The following is a 19,099-nucleotide window of genomic DNA, read 5'->3' as shown; positions in this document are numbered from 1 at the left end:
ATAGAGTACAAACAATGTTTCAGGCTTGCTTTATCTGCATTTCCAGTGTTTCCAGTTTTACCCAATGCTATTAACACAACTGAAGACCGTACCTCACTTTTTTCAAAGGTGAGGCAGGTTTACACTAATAATTTACCCAAGACTGCCATCTGCTGTCAATATCCACTTAGTTTGCTTCCAAAATGAAGTTTACATAACCCAAAGTTTGTCATCAATTATTATAAAAACAAGAGGGTTTTGAAAATTTGCACAACAAATAGAAGTTATATAAACTATGAACTATATAAGAGCTATAAAAGTTTTGACTGCATTTTATAAAATCAAAATATAAAATACAGTCTTAAAAATTCTGGAATAGTTTTCCAGGAATGTGTAACAGTACTGCTTCCATGCAGCACTACTCGTTTTCTGGTCAAGCATTTCTGAAAACTTTCCTTTTTGTTTAGATGCAAAATTGCTTGTTAAGCTGATGAAAACCCAATCCAACTGGAATAAGTGTTCATTAAGGAAAAAAACCAACATTATTTTACTTGAAATTAGCCACCCTATAGAAGGAGACAAAAACTTTTGTGAAGGAAAAAGCACTTTGAAGTTCTCATATATACTGGCACAACATGTAACAGGTGAGTGAAATTAGGAATTAGTATGACGTCCCAACACATGCAGAAACTCTGAAGTATCCAGTCCCCCTAGGATTTTAACTAACATTACTCGCCGCGTACTGGCTAACTGCAATTCAGAAAATACCGTTTATTTTTCTAAACAGGCCATTGTAGAGGCTATGCAAAACTGGAAACGTGATCTGTAAGACAAGCCTGCCTCATCTGCAGCCTTTGGGCCACAAAGAGCCTGTCAGCAATTCTACCTTCTTTTCCAGAGCAGGCTTTTGGTCAAATGAATTATTCTGGCAATAATCCATCCACTCCTTACCATCTTCCTTCCAGAAAGCACCCATGTCCCACAGGAACGCAGCCAGGACACAAGAGAAGCCGTAGGAGAGGCAACCCACAGCACTCTGCGGGCACGTCCTGGTAGCAGTAGTTCCCAGCATTTCTTTTTACCCCGAGGACCCTGAAGGACTCCTCTGCTTGATCGCCCCACGCAGAGGATCACCCACCAGCTGTGACATACGTGACACGCCAGTTATCACAAGCCCACTCATCCGTGACACCTCCCTGTCACAACAAGCTACGTGAAAAGCTTAACACCACTGCAAGCAGACGTAGATTCCAGGCTCTCGTGCCACAGCAAGGGGTACAGTAACAGCTATCACACGAAAAAGATTACAGTCAGATGACTGACAATGAGATTATCCTTTTTTAGGGTAAAGATTTCATGTTCGAATTCAGCCCAAAGGCAGCATTTCAGAAATCTTTACAATTACGATACAAAAGCTTGACTGAGGAATAACTTCCATATTGAAAAAAGTGACCATACTATTAAAACTAGTATTACACTAAAAATTATTAATATCATTATATTAAAACTGCCACCAATATTCCATGTACCTTCACATAAAACTGTAGAAATGAATAAGCATTTACCTTCAGTTTTTGGCACGTGAGAGCTGTAGCTCTGTATAAATGCATCAGAAGTAAAATGAGGGAGATCACCTTATTCCTTGTACATACTTACTGCACTTCCTTACAGAAATGTAATACTAAGTTCACAGCAAGAAAAAAAAAAAAGGAGAAATTACTAGTTTTTCATAATTTCACATCCTCTAGTGACATTGCTTTTCTAATCTAAAGTTAGCCAAAAATCTAAACCAAGGCAAGCTCCCAAGCAGATTAAAAAAAGCTCAACTAGAAAATGTCATTGTTTATAGAGGATCAGAAGAATCTGTACTTTTTTTTTTTAAATCAGCAGAAAGCTATACAATTTTCTTTAAGCCCACAAAATAACAACACAACAATATGCTGAACGTATTTCCAATGCCAGTTAGATCTGTAGCAAATGTGGTCTATGAAAGCGTAAAAAATATAGTGTTAAACACAGGGGTGTATTCACAGGGTGTAAACAACACAACTTCTACTACAACAAGATGACCTGCAGAAATGAAGACATGTAAAAACAATACCTAGGGTGTTTTTCTTGGGGCTTAAACTGGTTTCCCACTTGCCGCACAAGAGACAAGGTTAAGCCTTAAGCTAACTCAGTAACTAGCACTCCAAGCCTCAAACTAACCCAGTAACTAACACTCCTGCAGCACCAGCCAGAGCTGTATCCAGCTCTTAGTCTTGCACAACCAAGGACTCCAACTCCGGGAGAAACAATTATTGATTTACTAGGCAAGATAAAAAGGACTTCAACAACATTGCGAAATCATGATAGTATATTCCAGTTACTACTAGAAATTTGACTACCTGGCTTAGGTGGTGCATGAACAGTTTTAGCTGGACGTGATGATTCTCCAGGGACTGGTGTGTCTTTATCTGCACATATCTGAAGAGAATCCGATTCCACCTTCTGCACATTCACCTCTTCTTTTGTTTCTCCTGTGTCCTTATCTTCACTCTCCACCCCCTCTGTGTGATCCACACTCAAGGGAGTCAGTTCGGACTGACTGACCTGAGATTCACTTTTGTATGCAAAGTCGCAGGCGACCACATCCTCTATATGGGAATCCATAGGCTCTTCTGCAAATAATTAAAAAACTGCATGAGTGAATTTCTCTCTGTATAACCACAGCTCACACTTTGCACAATTAACATTAATATTAACTCACTTCCAATTTTACAACTGTTTTCCCATAGATAAAGTGACTGCAATAGTCTGAAAACAGAAAGCTTCCTTTATGACCCTGAATTACTAGCACCAACTCATTTATGAGCTTTATTTTCTCCACTAAAATGGGGCAGTCAACTAATCTCATGCCATAACTTCAAACAAACAACAACAACAACAAAATCCAAAAACCTAACACACCCACACAAAAGAGGCAAATTGTAACGATTCAGAACCAACCCAAGTTCCACCACAACTGAGAACAGATGGTTTTGGTGTCGGATAAATGGGATGTGACTGTTCAATCACGTGGAAGAAAAACGCTCCTTTCCCTGCTTGCTCTTCCTCTTCTCTGCCACCCACTGCCCTGCTTAGTCCTCTCCAGATTATCACTTTTATGACAGAGGTAAAAGCAGGGTCTAATTCTCTATGGCACCCAACTAGAAAGTAAGCGTGTACCCAGAGATGAAAAAGAAAATAAGCTGGTCTATGCAAAAAGTAAGGAAATGTATTCTTCAATAGAGCAAGTCAGCTGCACAAGCTGGTCTCTGAGCTACATAGTGCTCTTGATTCAAAACACACTGTAAAGACACAACCTCCCCAGACCTTTATAAAAGGGTCTATATTCAAAAATCAAAGCGTATTAGCCATTTGATCACTCAAGCAGGTACTTGATCCTCCTTTCAAGCACCAGTATTAGTTAAATTAGAATTTCTTACCTTCACTTACTACTTTCGAAACATCTCCTTTGGAAATAAATTTCAACATTTTCTTCAGAACTTTCTTGTGAGATTTGGAGGTCTGAAAACACAAAGCCTGGCACCTTAAAAAGAAAGAAATTATCACCATTTCTTTTGTGAAAGATTATTTCAGAAAAAAATGTTAAGGAATCACTTCAAAAAATTACACTGTATATGTATTTTCTAATCATTTCTTACATTTCCCTATATTAAGCGGTCAAATATTTTATCAATACTTTTGAGTTAATAAAATCATGTTGCCTTGTACTGCATAATATCCTTCTTTATGGCATGTTTTGTGTGTATATCACTATAATCACTAAAATATGCCAAGATGACCTCAAGCAATTCATGAAAAAGGTTTCCTAGGAGGCCAATACACTAGAATTTTTCACTTATCCATCTCATAGATACAGCATTGACACTAACTACTAATGCTGGAAAAGTGTATCTAGAATTATTCATACCTATTCAACTGACAGCCTCTCTTATTTGGGCCACTAAAGCACTGGGATACAGACATAGCGGTTCATCTGCAGCCAGTGAGCAAGAGAGCAACCGCAGGACTCTCGCTTTGGCTTGCAACCCAGAAGCAAAAGGCAAGGGTACACACTTAGCAGAGTGCTTACAGGAAAACATCCCTGAGCCGCTGATGTGCTTGTGCACAAACCCAACAACAGATATTTAGTGTTCAAAGTATCATTAAAAGTAGATAAACTTTTCAAGTATTATGTATTTAAAGCAGTAAACACAAATGGTTGAACATATTTGAAGCGGCCAAATCACTTACAATAGCATATTTTAAGCTTCTTACCTTATCGTGTATTGAGGACAACACGTTTGATTCATGATAGGTTTGTAGACATATTTTCCACTTCTACAAATAATAATAAATACATATTGATTTTTTGTTGCTTATGCTACAAAATAAACGGAAGACCAACCTTTTTTGTTAAAATAACATCAAAATATTACACGACAAGTAACAAAAGTCAAGAAGCAAGTTCTTAGCTTTTTGCTGCTATACTAAAATACTACCCTTCTAAAATAACAATATTTTCCTGTTTGACAGTGTCATGTTACAAAAAGTCGCAGAGCGTTGGACAAATAGTTCTATTTCAATTACTTATGGAAACCAGTTAACTTTTTACAGACCTAACTTTTAAATCTGGATTCTAAATTGTATCTAAACTGCCAACACAGCTTTCTATTTTCTTTTTAAATTTACCTTCTCCATCCTCTGTCTATGAGATCCTGGTAATCTTGAACTGTCATTGAATGTGCCCACATACCTGAAATAAATAATACAGTAACACACTTGACTGACCGACCACAGTTATGCTTTAAAATACAACAAGTTCTACAGAAATACTGCTGTAAATCTGAGTAGCTAATGGCAACTTTCGAATAGATGTCTTTCAACGATTTGGCGTATTCATAACTCTCATAAATTACTGATTTCAACATCCACGTTAAGTGTAAAAAAAACCAAAACCAACATAAATCTTGGGATGCAATCAAGTTAAAAGTTTACCTCTCCACCTGCTATCTTTCCCAGAGATACACCAACAAAATAACATTAAATCGCTCCTTAATTTTGTTAAAAATCAATCACAAACACCGGGCCAGAAGAACCCTTCTGAGAGGCGCTGAAGCTGACAGAGGCCCTTCCCCGGGACCCCTCGGAGAGCAACAGCCGAGGCGGCCGCAGAGCCGAGCGGAGCTCAGGGACCCTCACCTCTTCACCAGGCAAAAGAACATAGCTTCTCCTTGAGCTGGCCTAAGCAAAACTTGTCTAGCCGCAGCTTTAGAGGCACCGAGCCTTGCCAGGCAGGCGCCCTTACCCAGGGCTAAGCCGGGCCGGAGCGGAGGGCCGGGCAGGGCAGCTGCACCTGAGCAGCAAAACTGTCCCGAGCGATCCTAACTACATCCCCGGTTAGGGTGCGCGTATTATGATAGTGGTAATTAAAACACTTCATCCTTTACAAAGCTTTCCCGTTATTTTTGATGGTTTGCCCTACTGCTATGAAACAGGACCGTGAGGAGAGGATTCCCCGAGAGCCCCCGGCCCCACACCGGCCCCTCCTCGCCGGCTGCCCCGGGAAGCCCCGGGCGAGGGGCTTCGGGCGGAGGCTGCTGCCAGCCCGCCGGCCTCCCTCGGCTCCGCCGGCACCAGGCAGGAGCGGCCCGGTAGCCTCCAGCCGCCCCCGTCTCCGGCAGCAGCGGCGCGGCGCGGCCCGGCCCGCTCCCGGCTCCTCTCGCAGCCCGCCCTGCCCCCGGGGCCGCACCGTGGGAGAGGTTGCCGGTCTCGTTCTTGCAGTAGCCGCAGCGGTAGCCATCCTCTCCGCCGAAGTACTCGACGATGCTCGGAGAGCCGCCGGCCGCCGCCATCTCCCCCTGGCCCCGCCGCCCGGCTCAGGACAGCAGCCCGCCCGCCGCCCCACACGGCAGCCCGGGACGCCCGGAACCAGCCGCCGCCGCCGCCATCTTTGCTAAGGGCAGGGCACGGGCAGCGCCCACAGGAAACGGCGGCCCCGCCATGTTTAGCGCGGGCAGCTGCGGCGCCTTCCCCGCGGGGCCCCGGCGAGCTCCCCCATCTTTAGTGAGGGCGGCCGCGCTCCCCCGCCGCCGGAGCCCGGCAGCCCCGTCCCGTCCCGCCTCCTCCCGCTTACCGGCGGAGACCTTGCCCCGCTCCGAGGCGCAGTAGCCGCAGCGGTAGCCCTCCTTCCAGCCCTTGTACTCCACCACGGCGGCAGGCATGGCGCCCGGCGGCCCAGCCCCGCAGCGCCCCGCCCGGCTGCCGCCCTCCGCGGGCCCGGCCGGAGGAGGCCTCCCCCCGGCTGCGGGATTTGCACGGACACACAGCTCTCCCTCGTGTTGTAGGTGGCCAAACCGCGTTTCCGCATACTCCCATAGCCTGACCGCACTTTATCACCCCCCAGAACGTGCTCCGACAGCGGTGCCGGCAGCAGGACAGCGGATCACTTGGCACCGACTCCCTCGGCTGCTCGGTCAGAAACCCGGCCTAACGGCAGAAGGAAGGAAGAAATCCTAAAAACTCCAGAGAACGCGGTCCTCTGAAGAGTATTTTCAGGAGATGGAGCTAGACTTTATTTATGTTGAAAAAAATAATGTCATGGCCTAATATGGCTGTCCTGCCTAAGTTACAAAACCAAATACACATGACGGACTTAAAAAAGAAAAGGAAGGAGGAATTTTTATCTGTAATTGAGACCAAATTTCCAAACTCTAACCTTGATTTCCAGAAGAGTGAGAACAGAAAGACAGTATCAATTTCTCCTGCAGCACCCAAGATCATCTAGATAACAAGACTACCACAGCAGAGATGGTTAACCATGGAAATTCCACTTGCAGGCTGCTACTGGGGAGAGACAAGGGACGAAAGAAGGGGGATGGCATTTCCTCTTTATGAAAGCTTGTGTCAGTAAGCTTTATATAAAGTAGTAAACTAAGCCATAATAAATAGAAACTGTACGGTAATAACCCTGTGACAGGTATAATCAAGACAGCTTATATAAAGTGTCGAGATGTTCCAATAAAAATAAATTTAATTTTACAATATATACATATAAAATCTTTTCTGAAGGAAACATTTTAAAATATTTTCTTTAAGGCACCTAGGGGGAAAGAAAAAAGAGAAGACAATAAGACAACATGCATTCAGAATTAGAACTTCCAAACAACTGTGACAACAAAAGAATTCAATCCTATTATTTAAAGGATTTTAGAGGGAACCAGGCTGTCTTCCCTTCCTGCTCCCCTAAGTCCTTCTTCAGCCTACTCTATTAACAACATCAGCTGTCAGTAGGTTAAAAAAAAAAAGATAAAAACTAAGCTATGGTTCTTGACAGCATCGCATTTCAAGTACAAGTACAAAGTTCCAAAAATTAACTCAAGTATGTCAATTAACTGACCATCAAATGTAAAAATAGAGAGGTTTTTTTCAGTTAATTACTGCATAGTAGACCAGATTACATTTTGTTCCATGAAGAGATCAAGAATACAGAAATGTTCCAGACATTATACAGCTACCCTGCTTATAGTTTTTCTCCATTCGTAAGTCACAGGTAGTTTCCCTGCCGTTCTTCCACATGTATAAGGAACTCATGCACTGTACACTTATTTAGTTTAGATTTATTAAAAGAACTTACTTGAAGAATTAAGCTATCTCCATTTCATCTTCATTTCTCTGATAAGGAGGGCTAATCATGGGTTCTGTTATTTCATACGTTTCTACGATCTCCTGATTAGAGAGGACAAGAGTTTGTAAGTTACAAGAGCTGAACTATTTCAGTTTAATTGCAGTTACTACCAGGTCAGTAACAAAGTTTCTCATACTAAAGCACTATTCCAAATTACTAAGTTTCTTCTGCACATTCTGAGTGAGGGACAAAGGAGAAGAGTCCTATGTGCTAAAAACTACTTTTTGTCTAAGATTTATTACAAACACCAAACAGTGAGGAAATTGTATGGAGGACTTCCCCTCTAGAAGCAAGTACCCTATATAAGGGAAGAAACAGACTCCATACTCACGCAGTCCTCATATAAAACAGTAAAGGCAAGTCACTGCGCAACTTCAAAGCACTTAAACTGACCAGGCTTCAAGGATCAAAGATGAAATTGCTATTCCCAAGTCTCAGTTTTCTTGCAGTTAAAAGCATTCATTAGATTTGTGATTGTTCTGGAATCCATAAAATTAAATGTAGTGATACAGGAACACCTATCCTCATCAGAGCACGTAACAGCACAGCTCTCAAATGCATTCTTACACTTAAGGAAAAAAAAATAATCAAAAGTATCAAGTGCTATCTATTATACCTTCCATTCTTGATGGTTCAGAGATATGACAACCTGGTTCCGTGCTCCAGCGCTATGGTCATCCATTCCCTCGTTGTCTTTTGAAGGCTCTGTTCAAAATACAGGATTTGCATCGTCTTTACACTCGTAAAGTCAGGTTCCTCCAGGAACACAAAAGCTTCACCAAAAGCAAATTAATTACACAGGCTCCACTAAGCTAGTGTCTATCAATAGCCTGTACCATAGGCTGCTTCTTAAGACATCTCTTTAGTCTTACCTCCTAAAAATTTAGAAACTAACATTTTTCAGAGTCTCAGAAGGACCTAAGTATTTAATCCTTTATGAAATCCCACCAAAGTCTTAATCCCATTGATATCCTGTGTGAATGAAAGCCAGAGACCTCGTACGTAGGATGGCATTTCCTTTTCAACTGTTTTGAAGTTGCACCACTTCCCAACTCAGACAGACAAAGGAGACTTCTTGCACACAAAAGTATCTTTTCTCAGCAAAGAGTAACACTGTTCATATACTTATTAGCAGAAATATCATTTAAAAAGGAAAGGCAATAACCTTTTATTTCTATTAATAGAATTAATTTGTTTAGATCAGCATAACAGCCTTTTCCCATATTTTAAAGAGACTCAATCCTTTCAGTTCCTCTCATAAATCTCTTCATGCCTTCAATTACATTCACTGCGTATCCCCGAATCTCTACAACTGCAGCTAAAAACATACCTAAAACTTTGTGAACACATAAGATGTAGCTACTTTTCAATACTGTAACAAAAAACAGTCTTTTAAAGCTAGATTTTACCTATTATCGGCAATTTATCGTCATCCAGCTTTAATCTTGCAAAACCATCCTAAAAGACAGTAGGATTTAAAGTTTCAGAAATTAGAGCTATCTAGTTAGGACAATGCACTGAGATTTCATATTTTTAATTAATATATTACATAATCACAAACAGGTACATATATTGATAAAGAATCTTAATTGGCATACTAAATAAGAAAAATTATTTAAATATAGCACTCATTCATAAAGAATGCAGCTAATATGGGACAGCTGGTAACTGCTGGATTATAAAAAATCTGTTTTATTAAAATCATTATTATTCATTAAATGTACTTGAGTTAACCTTTCATAATCACATCGCTATTCACTATAAACTTGAATTTAGTCAAAATATACTTCTAAGTTTTTCTCTTTTCCCAAATTCATTTTATTTATTAGACAAACTAAGTAAAGTATGAAGTGCAATTCTACAGATTCGAAAAGAACGTAAAACGCTGCACTGACATACTGTCCTACAACCTCAATAACTCTTCTGTACTCTATGACTACTCTCCTATAATCTAAAATAATGTGAGCTAGAATCCCTTCTTGAAAAGTGTATTAACAGCAAAAATTTCACTATTGTTTTGTTGGTAAATTGACTGTAGCAGAAAAATCTAGTAAAAGAAATCAGTCTGTCAACTCTGTTTTCTTTTTTATTCAATTACCAAAACATCATAGACTGTTTGTAGAAAACAAATTAGGATTCCTAATATTTAAATCCTAATCTGTCAATATTAAAGCCATAAAAACAACAAATCAGTATTTCCAGATAATTCCAATATCTAAAATAAGATTTCAAGAACATGTCATGCCTTACCCTTATAATGAAGGACACGTGAAAGATGTTTTCCACAGTACGTGCGAAAGAGTTTGGATCAATCACAAGATCAAAGAAGGAAATAGGTGTATCAGCTACAGATGCAAAAATGGGTTTGTTAAAAAAACAAATAAACAAACAGGTGGTATACACAGAGCTAATATATGTAAACACAAACTTAAGTCAGTACTCCTTCTAAAAGCTAACTGAATGTTTATGTCCATTTAGTTACAATGCTGAATTCCCAGTTGCCTACAGGAAAAAACAAAGTTTCCAGAGAATATTATTTTCTTCCATCTTTTGCCACACGCATACACAGACGCAGTGACTATTTGCCTTCTAAAACATGGCATGCTCGAATAAGAGGTGAGGGTAGGATTTAAATTTACTTCACAATCAAACAGCAACTGATTTGTGTTCATAAAAAAAGACAAAGTCACTATATATCTTTCAACATCAAGATTTCTACTTGCAAACTCCACCTAATTTTGTTTCTATAGTTTAACCACTCTTAACTGTAGAAGAGTATTCATTTTCTCAAATTAATGCTTAATTAAGCTTAAAGCTTAATTGAATCATACTTACGATCATTTTTAAAATGAGTTTGCAATAATCCCAAGATCCTCTCCACTTCTTTTTCTGTAGCTTCCTGATGAGACTCCTCCATTTTTTTTAACTGGAAAAAAGAAACATAGTTTCACCTCAAATAACCATTGTTGCAAGACAGGAGTATGAAAAGGGCCTGCTATGAACACATAACATAAAAGACAAATTTATCTCTCTGCACCACACATGCACAGTTACAGACACACTCATGCAAACATGAGACAACTTACAAAGTGCTTTAGGAATTAATTCCCGTCTTATAATATCAAACTGAAAGGCGACAGTTTGTATGTTTTGAGCCTATTTGCAGGTCTACGCTTACTTTCCAATAGCTCTGTGGAATTGGATAACCCCTAGTGGTACACGGTCTGTGAGGTTACTGAAAAAGTTTATTTATAAGCGTAGAAGGGCAGCTCATTATGATCTTTTTTTCAGAAAATGCACCAAAGTTTATGTGTAAGAAATGTCATGGCATGAAGTTTGATGTGCTCAAAGGACACGATTATTGTGATTTTACAGATTTGTTCATTATCAGTAAAGCAGGGTACTCCAAATCACCCTTCAAGTACTGTCATTCCCTTTTCACCTACCGTCTTCAGTAACCCCTTCGCTGTTCCCCTTAGCTAAGGCTTTCCCTTTGGCCACCTTGCAACAAAGCAAGCAACAGTAACTGCCACACATAACCGTGTATCTAACACAGATTAATGCTGATGAGCAGTGTTTACCTAAGCAAACCACAAAGAGCAGTCACTCACTTCTGGAAGCAACTCCCTCAAACCCTTCAGCTCCTCTTCTTCTCAGTACAAACTGTATCAGAATAATTTCTATCACTATTTGGATTATTATGAGGTAGGCGGTATTTAAAAAGACACACTCAACATTCTGCCTCTACGTACTGGCGTCATCAACCAGAGGTTCCCCAGAACAACATGGTTTATTTTTTCAAAGTGTCAAATGCAAGCCTCTCTGTAAGTATTCTCAGACTTTTGCATTTCTGCCAGAGTCAGGCAGAAAGAACAGGGAAACAGAAAGCAGGGAAAACAGCAGTTAAGTGAGCTAACTAGTTTGCTGCTGTTAACCACATTTCTGTGCAAATGCCACACAGTTAGACACTTTTTAAATAAAAGTTGAAAGCACACTAATATAAAGAATTTTCTTTTTTGTTTCCTTTGAAAGCAATGAGCATCAGAGCAAATAAGCTACTTTGAACTTGAAAAATCAGCCTGTAAATCCTATTTCTGAACTTGAAATCAGTCTGTAAATCCTGTTTCCTTTCACTCAGTGAAATACTGCAGTTCCACACAAAACAAATCAAGAAGCCTGATAATGAAGTCTGAATCCTTTAGTACTACAAGGCTCATAATTACAAAACCCGAAACAACATGAACAGAAAGATTTAAAAGTCACTCGTAATAACTATGCCATAACAAATCATGAATAAAGATAACACTTCACGAACCTGAGCAGGCATTGCCCGTTTTCCTTCTCCTCCTGTAGCCTTCCTCTGCCTCTCAATCCGTTGCCTTGGTACAGGAGGATCAGACTTGAAAGATCCCAACCTAACCGAAACAAAAAGAACGGATATATAGAAATATGTTTTACATTGTATGCTAATAAATCTATATACTGAGCAGTTGATCTCCTGATAAAAGTGCAAAGTAATGACTGACATCTAAAAATAAAGCCTCATCGCATTTAGAGATTTCTGTAAACAACCATGCCCAAAAGTTGCTTCCAATATATGTTGGCAGCCTCATACCAGAATTATCAACAGATGTATAAAATTTGATGCAATTATTCCAACTTTTTTTTCTTTTTAAACTGAAAACTTTAAATCTACTTTTTTTACAACTAGTTAAGAAATGACACAGAGTATATGGTTCATATCCTCCAATACCTCCATTTGAATTTATTGCAAACTTTTCTGTCTGAAAACTCTCTCCATACAATATTTATCTCTTCTTCATCTATTGCCTAGTTTCTGTAAGTTCAGGTTTGCAGTAAGCTTTTTTTTTTTTAAAGAAAAAAAAGCCACAAATTTTTAAAACCTACTCAATCAATAGGACATTCAGTACACTAAGAAGAGATCCAAAGTTTCTCATTAAACAACGTGACTGTAATATACGTGCTAGATTTAGGCACTTTCTTGAAGTGCTTACCTCTCTCCATTGACTATATAAGGAACTTAGGCTCCTAACTTTTTGGTTGCCTTGCATCTCCACCAAGTTAGATGCCTAAAGGAGAGAGTGTGAATTGAGACTCAATTCAAGTTAGTTCAGCAAGTACCCAAAAATTCCGCAGCACATATTTTTCGCTATCTTGGTCGAGTTGCGACTGCTGAATTTCAGAAGTCGCGGTCTGACCATGAAAAAAAATAACTCAGGCATCAGATAAGAATAGATGGAGTCAGAAATAAGTAGTCCTTTTCCTAAACTGATAACTACACTTTATTATTTAAAATTAACACTTTGCAAATATTCACACATCCTCTATCAAAAGAAGCCCATCATTATCTAAGATGTCAAAATGCAACTAATGAGAAAAAATGTCTTTCTTGCAGTCAGTTCTGTCTTAAGATCATAAAAATTATTGGAAAATATACTTATCATTTAGAGCTTACAGCTTGAAAGTGTAAACATAAATCTGAAATATCTCAATTAGCTATCCAACATTTAAATATCAGATATTGTATGATCAAATTACTGTATTCACCAACTTCCTTGTAATTACAGTGATACTTATTGGGGGTGGAACAAGTACAAAAGCATAGACAACTGAATAATATTCTATCAGCTCTACTGTTGATAATTTAATTGAATTAGATCCTGCTGTTGTAGGCTGACTTTACGAGAGATTTAAATCGGAGCGTTGTCGATAAGCCAGGTGACTACGGGTCATTTGACAGCAGCTAAAAAGGCTCCTACTAAACGGGTTGCCTAAGCATAAGGAGAGATGATTCTACATAAGGCCACTTCCCAGTAATCAGGTGATTTCTTCTGAAGGCAGAGCCAGAAAGCAAGATTCTAAAAGACAATCCATTAACACAGACATACACGAAGAACTGTTGGTCTCTTCATGAGAATACAATCGTCAGGTAAAAGATATAGACCCTGATGGACTGACCTTCTGTAACTGTCTGGGGGGGCAGGGGGAGTTCCTCTATTCATGATTCTGGCTGCAGCTTGTACAGAGAGTGAAAGATGAGGGAAGAGTCAGCTCTTAAAGGAAAGAGGATCACTTCTACTGGTTTTGGTCTGAAACAGGTAAATCAAGAATACCTTGCTATCTCTGCTAGATAAAAGTGCCATTATTTTGTAGCCAAGCCAAATCAAAATCAAAGAGAGAAATGTTATGAAATATTTCGGAGACAAGGAGTTCACTGTACCATAAGAACAGAGACCACACAGAACTTCTTGTTAACACTCTGTGACCTGAGATTAAACTCTACTCAAGCCCAGGGCATTAAAGAGAAGCATCAATTAAGGCCATTAACTTGTGCTGCGTTATATACTATTTCCTTAAATAAACTTACATATAGTGAAAAGAAGGTGCTTTTCTGAAGTACTTTTCTGTTTCTTCTCCCAGTTTATGCCAGGCATCGCCAGGTAAATAGCCACCTGAAACGCCCTCAGAATCACTATCATTTTCTTCTACTTCTATGCGATTTATACCCATGAAGGTCAGCTACAAAAGAAAAAAAGCTGCAATGAAAATTCACTTAGAGAAAGATCAGTAGATACATTAATGGTAAAATACCGTATTATGGTGTTTGTTCTGCTCGATTAATATTTAATATCGCTGCATAAGAACCTTGACTTTACTGAAGATACCGTGAAAACAGAAAAACACTCACATACAGATTTGTTGTGTTCAGCATGCATCAGCAAGCAATGAAAAAAAGAGCTATAGGTAAATAAAACTGCCTATATTCCAATAGAGTTTCAATGATGTATGAAGTAGCAAAGCATTACTTAAATTGCACTATACAGCTAAGATGTCTCACAGTTTCTGAACACCACACACTCCCAGGAAGCCTCGCTCCTCAATACCATAAAACAACTTATTTGGCCCAACCCTGCATCCACCAATCCAGACTTCCCCAGGAAAAACTTCAATAAAACAATTGAACTTGATGGGTTTTTATATTGCAGAGCTCTAGACTTGACCAAAGACCAATTCCTTATTCATCTACTGTAAGAGAAAATTGTCAGAGGAAAAAAAAAAAGAAAGTCTGCTTCAAAAGTCTGCTATTCTGAACTGACTCTTCCACTCAATGACAGTACGACGAGACAAACATGTCAAGTCTAAAAGCACGCAAGTAATCCAAAGTCCCATTTCATGTCAGTGACACAGGGCCTTGAGAACTCCATCCAAAAACGTATGCAGCAGTGTACAGGATAAAGAAAATACTTAGCTACTGGGAAACTACAAAACAGTGAGCATAAAAAAGGTGCACAAGACTACCCTAAGAGCGTGAACTGACGGGACTGTGATAAAGTAGCAGCAAAGCAACAGTGGGGAGGGGTGTCTGCATTTTAAGTTAGGTTTTCCCCTACATATATTGGAAATGCTTAATACACAGTTTAAAACAATTAACAACATTAACCTGAAAGTTAATCACAGAAATTCGTAGAGAAGAGTGTTAAATTCCATCAGAACTGTCATGTATCGACTGACAATCTGAGGCTTTTATTTTACGATTCTCTAACAAACAGGGCAAACCTCTAGCAAAATTGTTGGCAAATTCAGAGTCTGGAACTTACCAAGTCTTCTGCAAATGCTAGTGAATCAAACGCTGTCATCTCAGAGTGCAACTCATTGGCCTTCTCCTTTCCTAGATTTGATGCTAAGACAAGAAATTGGGCATCCAGCGCAGCCTCTCGCGCACAGAAAACTGTTACAGAAAAAAAATTATGTTAATAATATTAAATTGTCAAAAATATAATAATAAAATTTAGCATACAGACTATCCTGGGTATAGAGCTTTGTAAACCATTTTATTGCAATGGCCTCTAACACAATTACTTACATAATCCTTATAATAATATTTGCATTAAAAAAAGAGAGAGAGAAAAGGAGAGGATGACAGTGACAGAGGCAAGCATGGAAAAATAATACATTATCTTAAAGAATAAAATGCATTTTTCATATTTGACATATTTTCCATCTCTCCGAGTGAAATGAACCTCTCTACACTGATATCTTTTATATGTACTACTTACACATACTGTTCTACAGAGTAAAAATAAAGCAAGGAGTATTTCTAAGTGCAAATAAACACTAAAGTAATGATATTTATTTTCTCATATCAACTTATTCAAACAATTCCTCTTCAACTAAACATATCTATTTCAAGTTATACTTTAATAATTCTGATAAAGTACTTGGACCTCAACTTCATTATCTTGCCCTTTTTAGTTTACTAGGCATCATCGCCTCACACTTGCCCAACTCTCAAGCAAACACCTCTAGTAAGGACCACAGAATTTGTTTTACCTCCACTGAACAGTTTATTGGCTTCTTCCAAAGCTTCTGTCAGTCTGTTGCTTTTTGAGCTCAGCATATCCTCACGATTTTCTGGCAGGGGGGAAAGGACACAAATGAAATCCTAAATTACTTAAATATAGAAGCATCAAGAAATACATACTTACACCTTAATCAAAACTGGCTGGTTCATAGCCCATCATACACACAAAAATACAGAATATAGCTATAGTACATTAATTGCAAGATTATGTAGGCTCCATTTTTATTAATGCTTACGCATTAGCTCAGTTTGAAATAGTAATTTTCCATTTACTTCAAGGAAATAAGATTTACGTGGCTGAATTTATGTTAGCAGATCCCAGATTCCTCTTGCTTCCAGTAAAATATCTATATCTGTGCCAAAGCAGCTACCAGATACCCTAGTTTTATTTATGTTATTCATCTTACCCATAAGTTATTAAGGATTTTCATGAAAGAAACAAACAAATCCCCAAAAATGCATGCTTGGTGATTTCCAAAGATCACCAAGTCAAACACAGTTACTTATATGTGCTGGTATACATATGATTTAACGAGGCTTTCAGGTGTTCAATTCTGAACAGCTACTCACAGCACTGCTTTTAAGGACGCACACCATACTCAGTGCACTGACATACCACTGTTGTTTTTCTGCATAAACGCAGACTGCATCACCCATAAACTGCATTGTATTCTCTTGTAAAACCACCCTACAAATTTAGTAAGCATGCAGAAAACAACCAACACCACATATTGCTAAGTTTGGCAGTGCTTACTCAAACAACCATTGTTATGCTTTCATGAAAAGAGCGGCACACTCCAAACATACATGGGAGGAGTACTGACAACTCCTATCTACGGAGATGCTAAAAATCCCATAGCACTTTCTGGAAAGCCTAAGAATGACTTTCTGGTCCGGGCAGATACTGGTACCTGCAGTTTCAAGTTAAAGCTCAAACACCATGAACACAGAATTAAAGGCTTTCAGTGTATCTCCAGGTCTGAAGCTGATAGTTCCACTGCATCAACAGAGTCACACACATGTTACGTGCAGGTAAATCCCTCCTAACCTTGCTATCCCTTGGCATGCGAATCACAGAAAGCTTTGGAATGGAAGGGACCTTTAAAGGCCATCTAGTCCAACCCCCCTGCAATGGGCAGGGACATCTACAACCAGATCAGGTTGCTCAGAGCCCCGTCCAGCCTGGCCTTGAAGGTTTCCAAGGACAGGGCATCTCCCACCCCTCTGGGCAACCCCTTCCAGTGTTTCACCACCCTCATTATGAAAATTTTTCTCCTTGTGTTTAGTCTAAATCTACCCTCCTTTAGTTTAAAACCATCACCCCTTGTCCTGTCACAGCAGGCCTTGCTAAAAAGACTATCTCCATCTTTCTTATGAGCCCCTTTAAGTACTGAAAGGCCGTAATAAGGTCTCCCCGCAGCCCTCTCTTCTCCAGGCTGAACAACCCTAGCTCTCTCAGCCTTTCCTCACAGCAGAGGTGTTCCATCCCTCTGGTCATTTTTGTGGCCCTCTTCTGGCCCTGCTCCAACAGGTCCATGTCCTTCCTGTGCTGAGGACCCCAGAGCTGGACGCAGGGCTCCAGGTGGGGTCTCACCAGAGCGGAGCAGAGGGGCAGGATCCCCTCCCTGGACCTGCTGGCCACACTGCAGGTGATGCAGCCCAAGATATGGTTGGCTTTCTGGGCTGTGAGAGCACATTGCCGGCTCGTGTCCAGCTTTTCATCTATCAGTACCCCCAAGTCCTTCTCGGCAGGGCTGCTCTCAATCCCTTCATCCCCCAGTCTGCATTGACACCGGGGATTGCCCTGACCAAGGTGCAGGACCCTGCACTTGGCCTTGTTGAACCTCATGAGGTTCACACAGGCCCACCTCTCCAGCCTGTCCAGGTCCCCCTGGATGGCATCCCATCCCTCAGGCGTGTCACTGCACCCCTCAGCTTGGTGCCAACTGCAAACTTGCTGAGGGTGCACTCGACCCCGCTGTCTGTGTCACTGATGAAGATGTTGACCAGCACTGGCCCCAGTACAGACCCCTGAGGGACACTGCTTGTCACTGGTCTGCATCTGGACATCGAGCCATTACCACTACCCTCTGCGTGCGACCACCCAGCCAGTTTGCCATTCACCGAACCGTCTGCCAGTGCTTCCTGGGAGGCAAATGTCGATCTAACTACAGGCCCAAAATTTCAGCAGGCGGAGGAACTCGGGAGTTCCCACAAAAGCTTTAAGAGTTCCTCAAGCAATGAGGCCAGGCTACCAGCCTGGCACCTAAGCGGCTGCCCCGGCAGACAGACAAACCACAGCCCCCGGACGGACAAAGAGGCGTCCCCGCCGGAGGACAGGCGCGCCCGCCCCGGGGCCGCGCAGAGGCCGGCGGCCCCCACCGCGCTCCGGGCCCTGCTGAGGGGAGCCGCACCCCGGGCTTACGCTGCACGCTGTAGATGAGCTCCCGGTACTGGTTGCGGATCATCCTCCTGCCGCGCTCATCGCCGGCGCCCTCGGCGCTCCCCGGCCGCCTGGGCTCCTCGCCCGCCGCCTCCGGCTCCTCTCCCTCCTCCCCGGAGGCCGGCGGGCGCCGTTGCTGATTGTGCTGGGGCACGGCGCCGTTGCGGGAGGTGGACGGCAGCGAGAGGCGGCCGCGGTCCGCGCCCGAGCCCCGCGAGGAGGAGGAGGAGGAGGAGGAAGAATCTCCGCTTCCACTCGCCTCCGACATGGCTGGTGGGCGCCCCGGGCCTTCACGGGCCGCCGCCCGGGCAGCCCGGCCCCGCGGAAGGCGCCAAGGCCGCGGAGACGCCGTTACCGGTCGCGACGGCGGCCCGAGAGGGCCAAACCCGCGGGGCGGGGCCGAGGCCGCCACAGCCCGCCCCACAGCCCGCCCCACAGCCCGCCCCGCAGCGCGCGCCGCCGCCGCCGCCGCCGCCGCCGCCCCGTGAGGTCGCTGCCGGGGCGGGAAAGCAGCAGCGCCCGCGGTGCGCAGCGGGCGGGAGGCGGCCTCCCCTGAGGGAACGGAGGCCTCCCCTGAGGGAAC

The 19,099-nt window shown here is 41.8% G+C and overlaps 2 protein-coding genes across 7 annotated transcripts in view; both read right to left on the bottom strand.

The window, feature by feature from the left end:
• The window catches only part of ATE1 (arginyltransferase 1), an 85,640-nt gene extending 79,411 nt beyond the window's left edge, over positions 1–6,229 (bottom strand). For 3 of the 4 annotated variants that reach the window (XM_082309656.1, XM_082309659.1, XM_082309658.1), the window contains exons 1-5: positions 5,756–5,959; positions 4,696–4,759; positions 4,282–4,344; positions 3,447–3,550; positions 2,367–2,639 (exon numbers count right to left, since the gene is read on the bottom strand). In XM_082309656.1, coding sequence (XP_082165782.1) covers positions 2,367–2,639; positions 3,447–3,550; positions 4,282–4,344; positions 4,696–4,759; positions 5,756–5,858 — 607 coding nt within the window. In that variant the 5' untranslated portion in view covers positions 5,859–5,959. Of the gene's footprint in view, positions 1–2,366; positions 2,640–3,446; positions 3,551–4,281; positions 4,345–4,695; positions 4,760–5,755; positions 5,960–6,139 lie in introns of those variants that run through there. The other variant, XM_082309657.1, reaches the window with a different exon arrangement.
• Positions 6,230–6,388: 159 nt separating this feature from the next.
• On the bottom strand, positions 6,389–18,888 carry NSMCE4A (NSE4 homolog A, SMC5-SMC6 complex component). 3 transcript variants are annotated; one of them, XM_082309662.1, is made up of 11 exons: positions 18,499–18,888; positions 16,043–16,123; positions 15,310–15,440; positions 14,079–14,230; positions 12,006–12,105; positions 10,526–10,616; positions 9,941–10,035; positions 9,100–9,148; positions 8,307–8,395; positions 7,640–7,731; positions 6,389–6,849 (listed from the first exon to the last, which is right to left on the bottom strand). In XM_082309662.1, the coding sequence occupies exons 1-10, from the start codon at positions 18,782–18,784 to the stop codon at positions 7,648–7,650; spliced, it is 1,158 nt and encodes a 385-aa protein (XP_082165788.1). In that variant the 5' UTR covers positions 18,785–18,888; the 3' UTR covers positions 6,389–6,849; positions 7,640–7,647. The 3 variants fall into 3 exon arrangements, with proteins under 3 accessions (XP_082165788.1, XP_082165787.1, XP_082165786.1); XM_082309661.1 differs by having other exon boundaries at positions 6,389–6,846; XM_082309660.1 differs by lacking the exon at positions 6,389–6,849 and adding an exon at positions 7,019–7,105.
• Positions 18,889–19,099: the final 211 nt, after the last annotated feature.

The sequence above is a fragment of the Platalea leucorodia genome, assembly GCF_965183815.1.
Source record: "Platalea leucorodia genome assembly, chromosome: 4".
NCBI classification, from domain to species: Eukaryota; Metazoa; Chordata; class Aves; order Pelecaniformes; family Threskiornithidae; genus Platalea; species Platalea leucorodia.
The sequence above is the reverse complement of the archived record's forward strand: the minus strand, read 5'-3'. Positions and strand labels throughout refer to the sequence as shown.

What these genes read in the sequence shown, in the direction of transcription:
- NSMCE4A (XM_082309662.1), bottom strand. Translation starts at nt 18,784, where the DNA reads ATGTCGGAGGCGAGTGGAAGCGGAGATTCTTCCTCCTCCTCCTCCTCC. An exon ending in GCACCTTCTTTTCACTATAT is followed by an intron (nt 12,106 to 14,078) that starts GTAAGTTTATTT and finishes TGTTTCGGTTAG; the next exon opens with GTTGGGATCTTTCAAGTCTG. An exon ending in TGAACCATCAAGAATGGAAG is followed by an intron (nt 7,732 to 8,306) that starts GTATAATAGATA and finishes CTCTCTAATCAG; the next exon opens with GAGATCGTAGAAACGTATGA.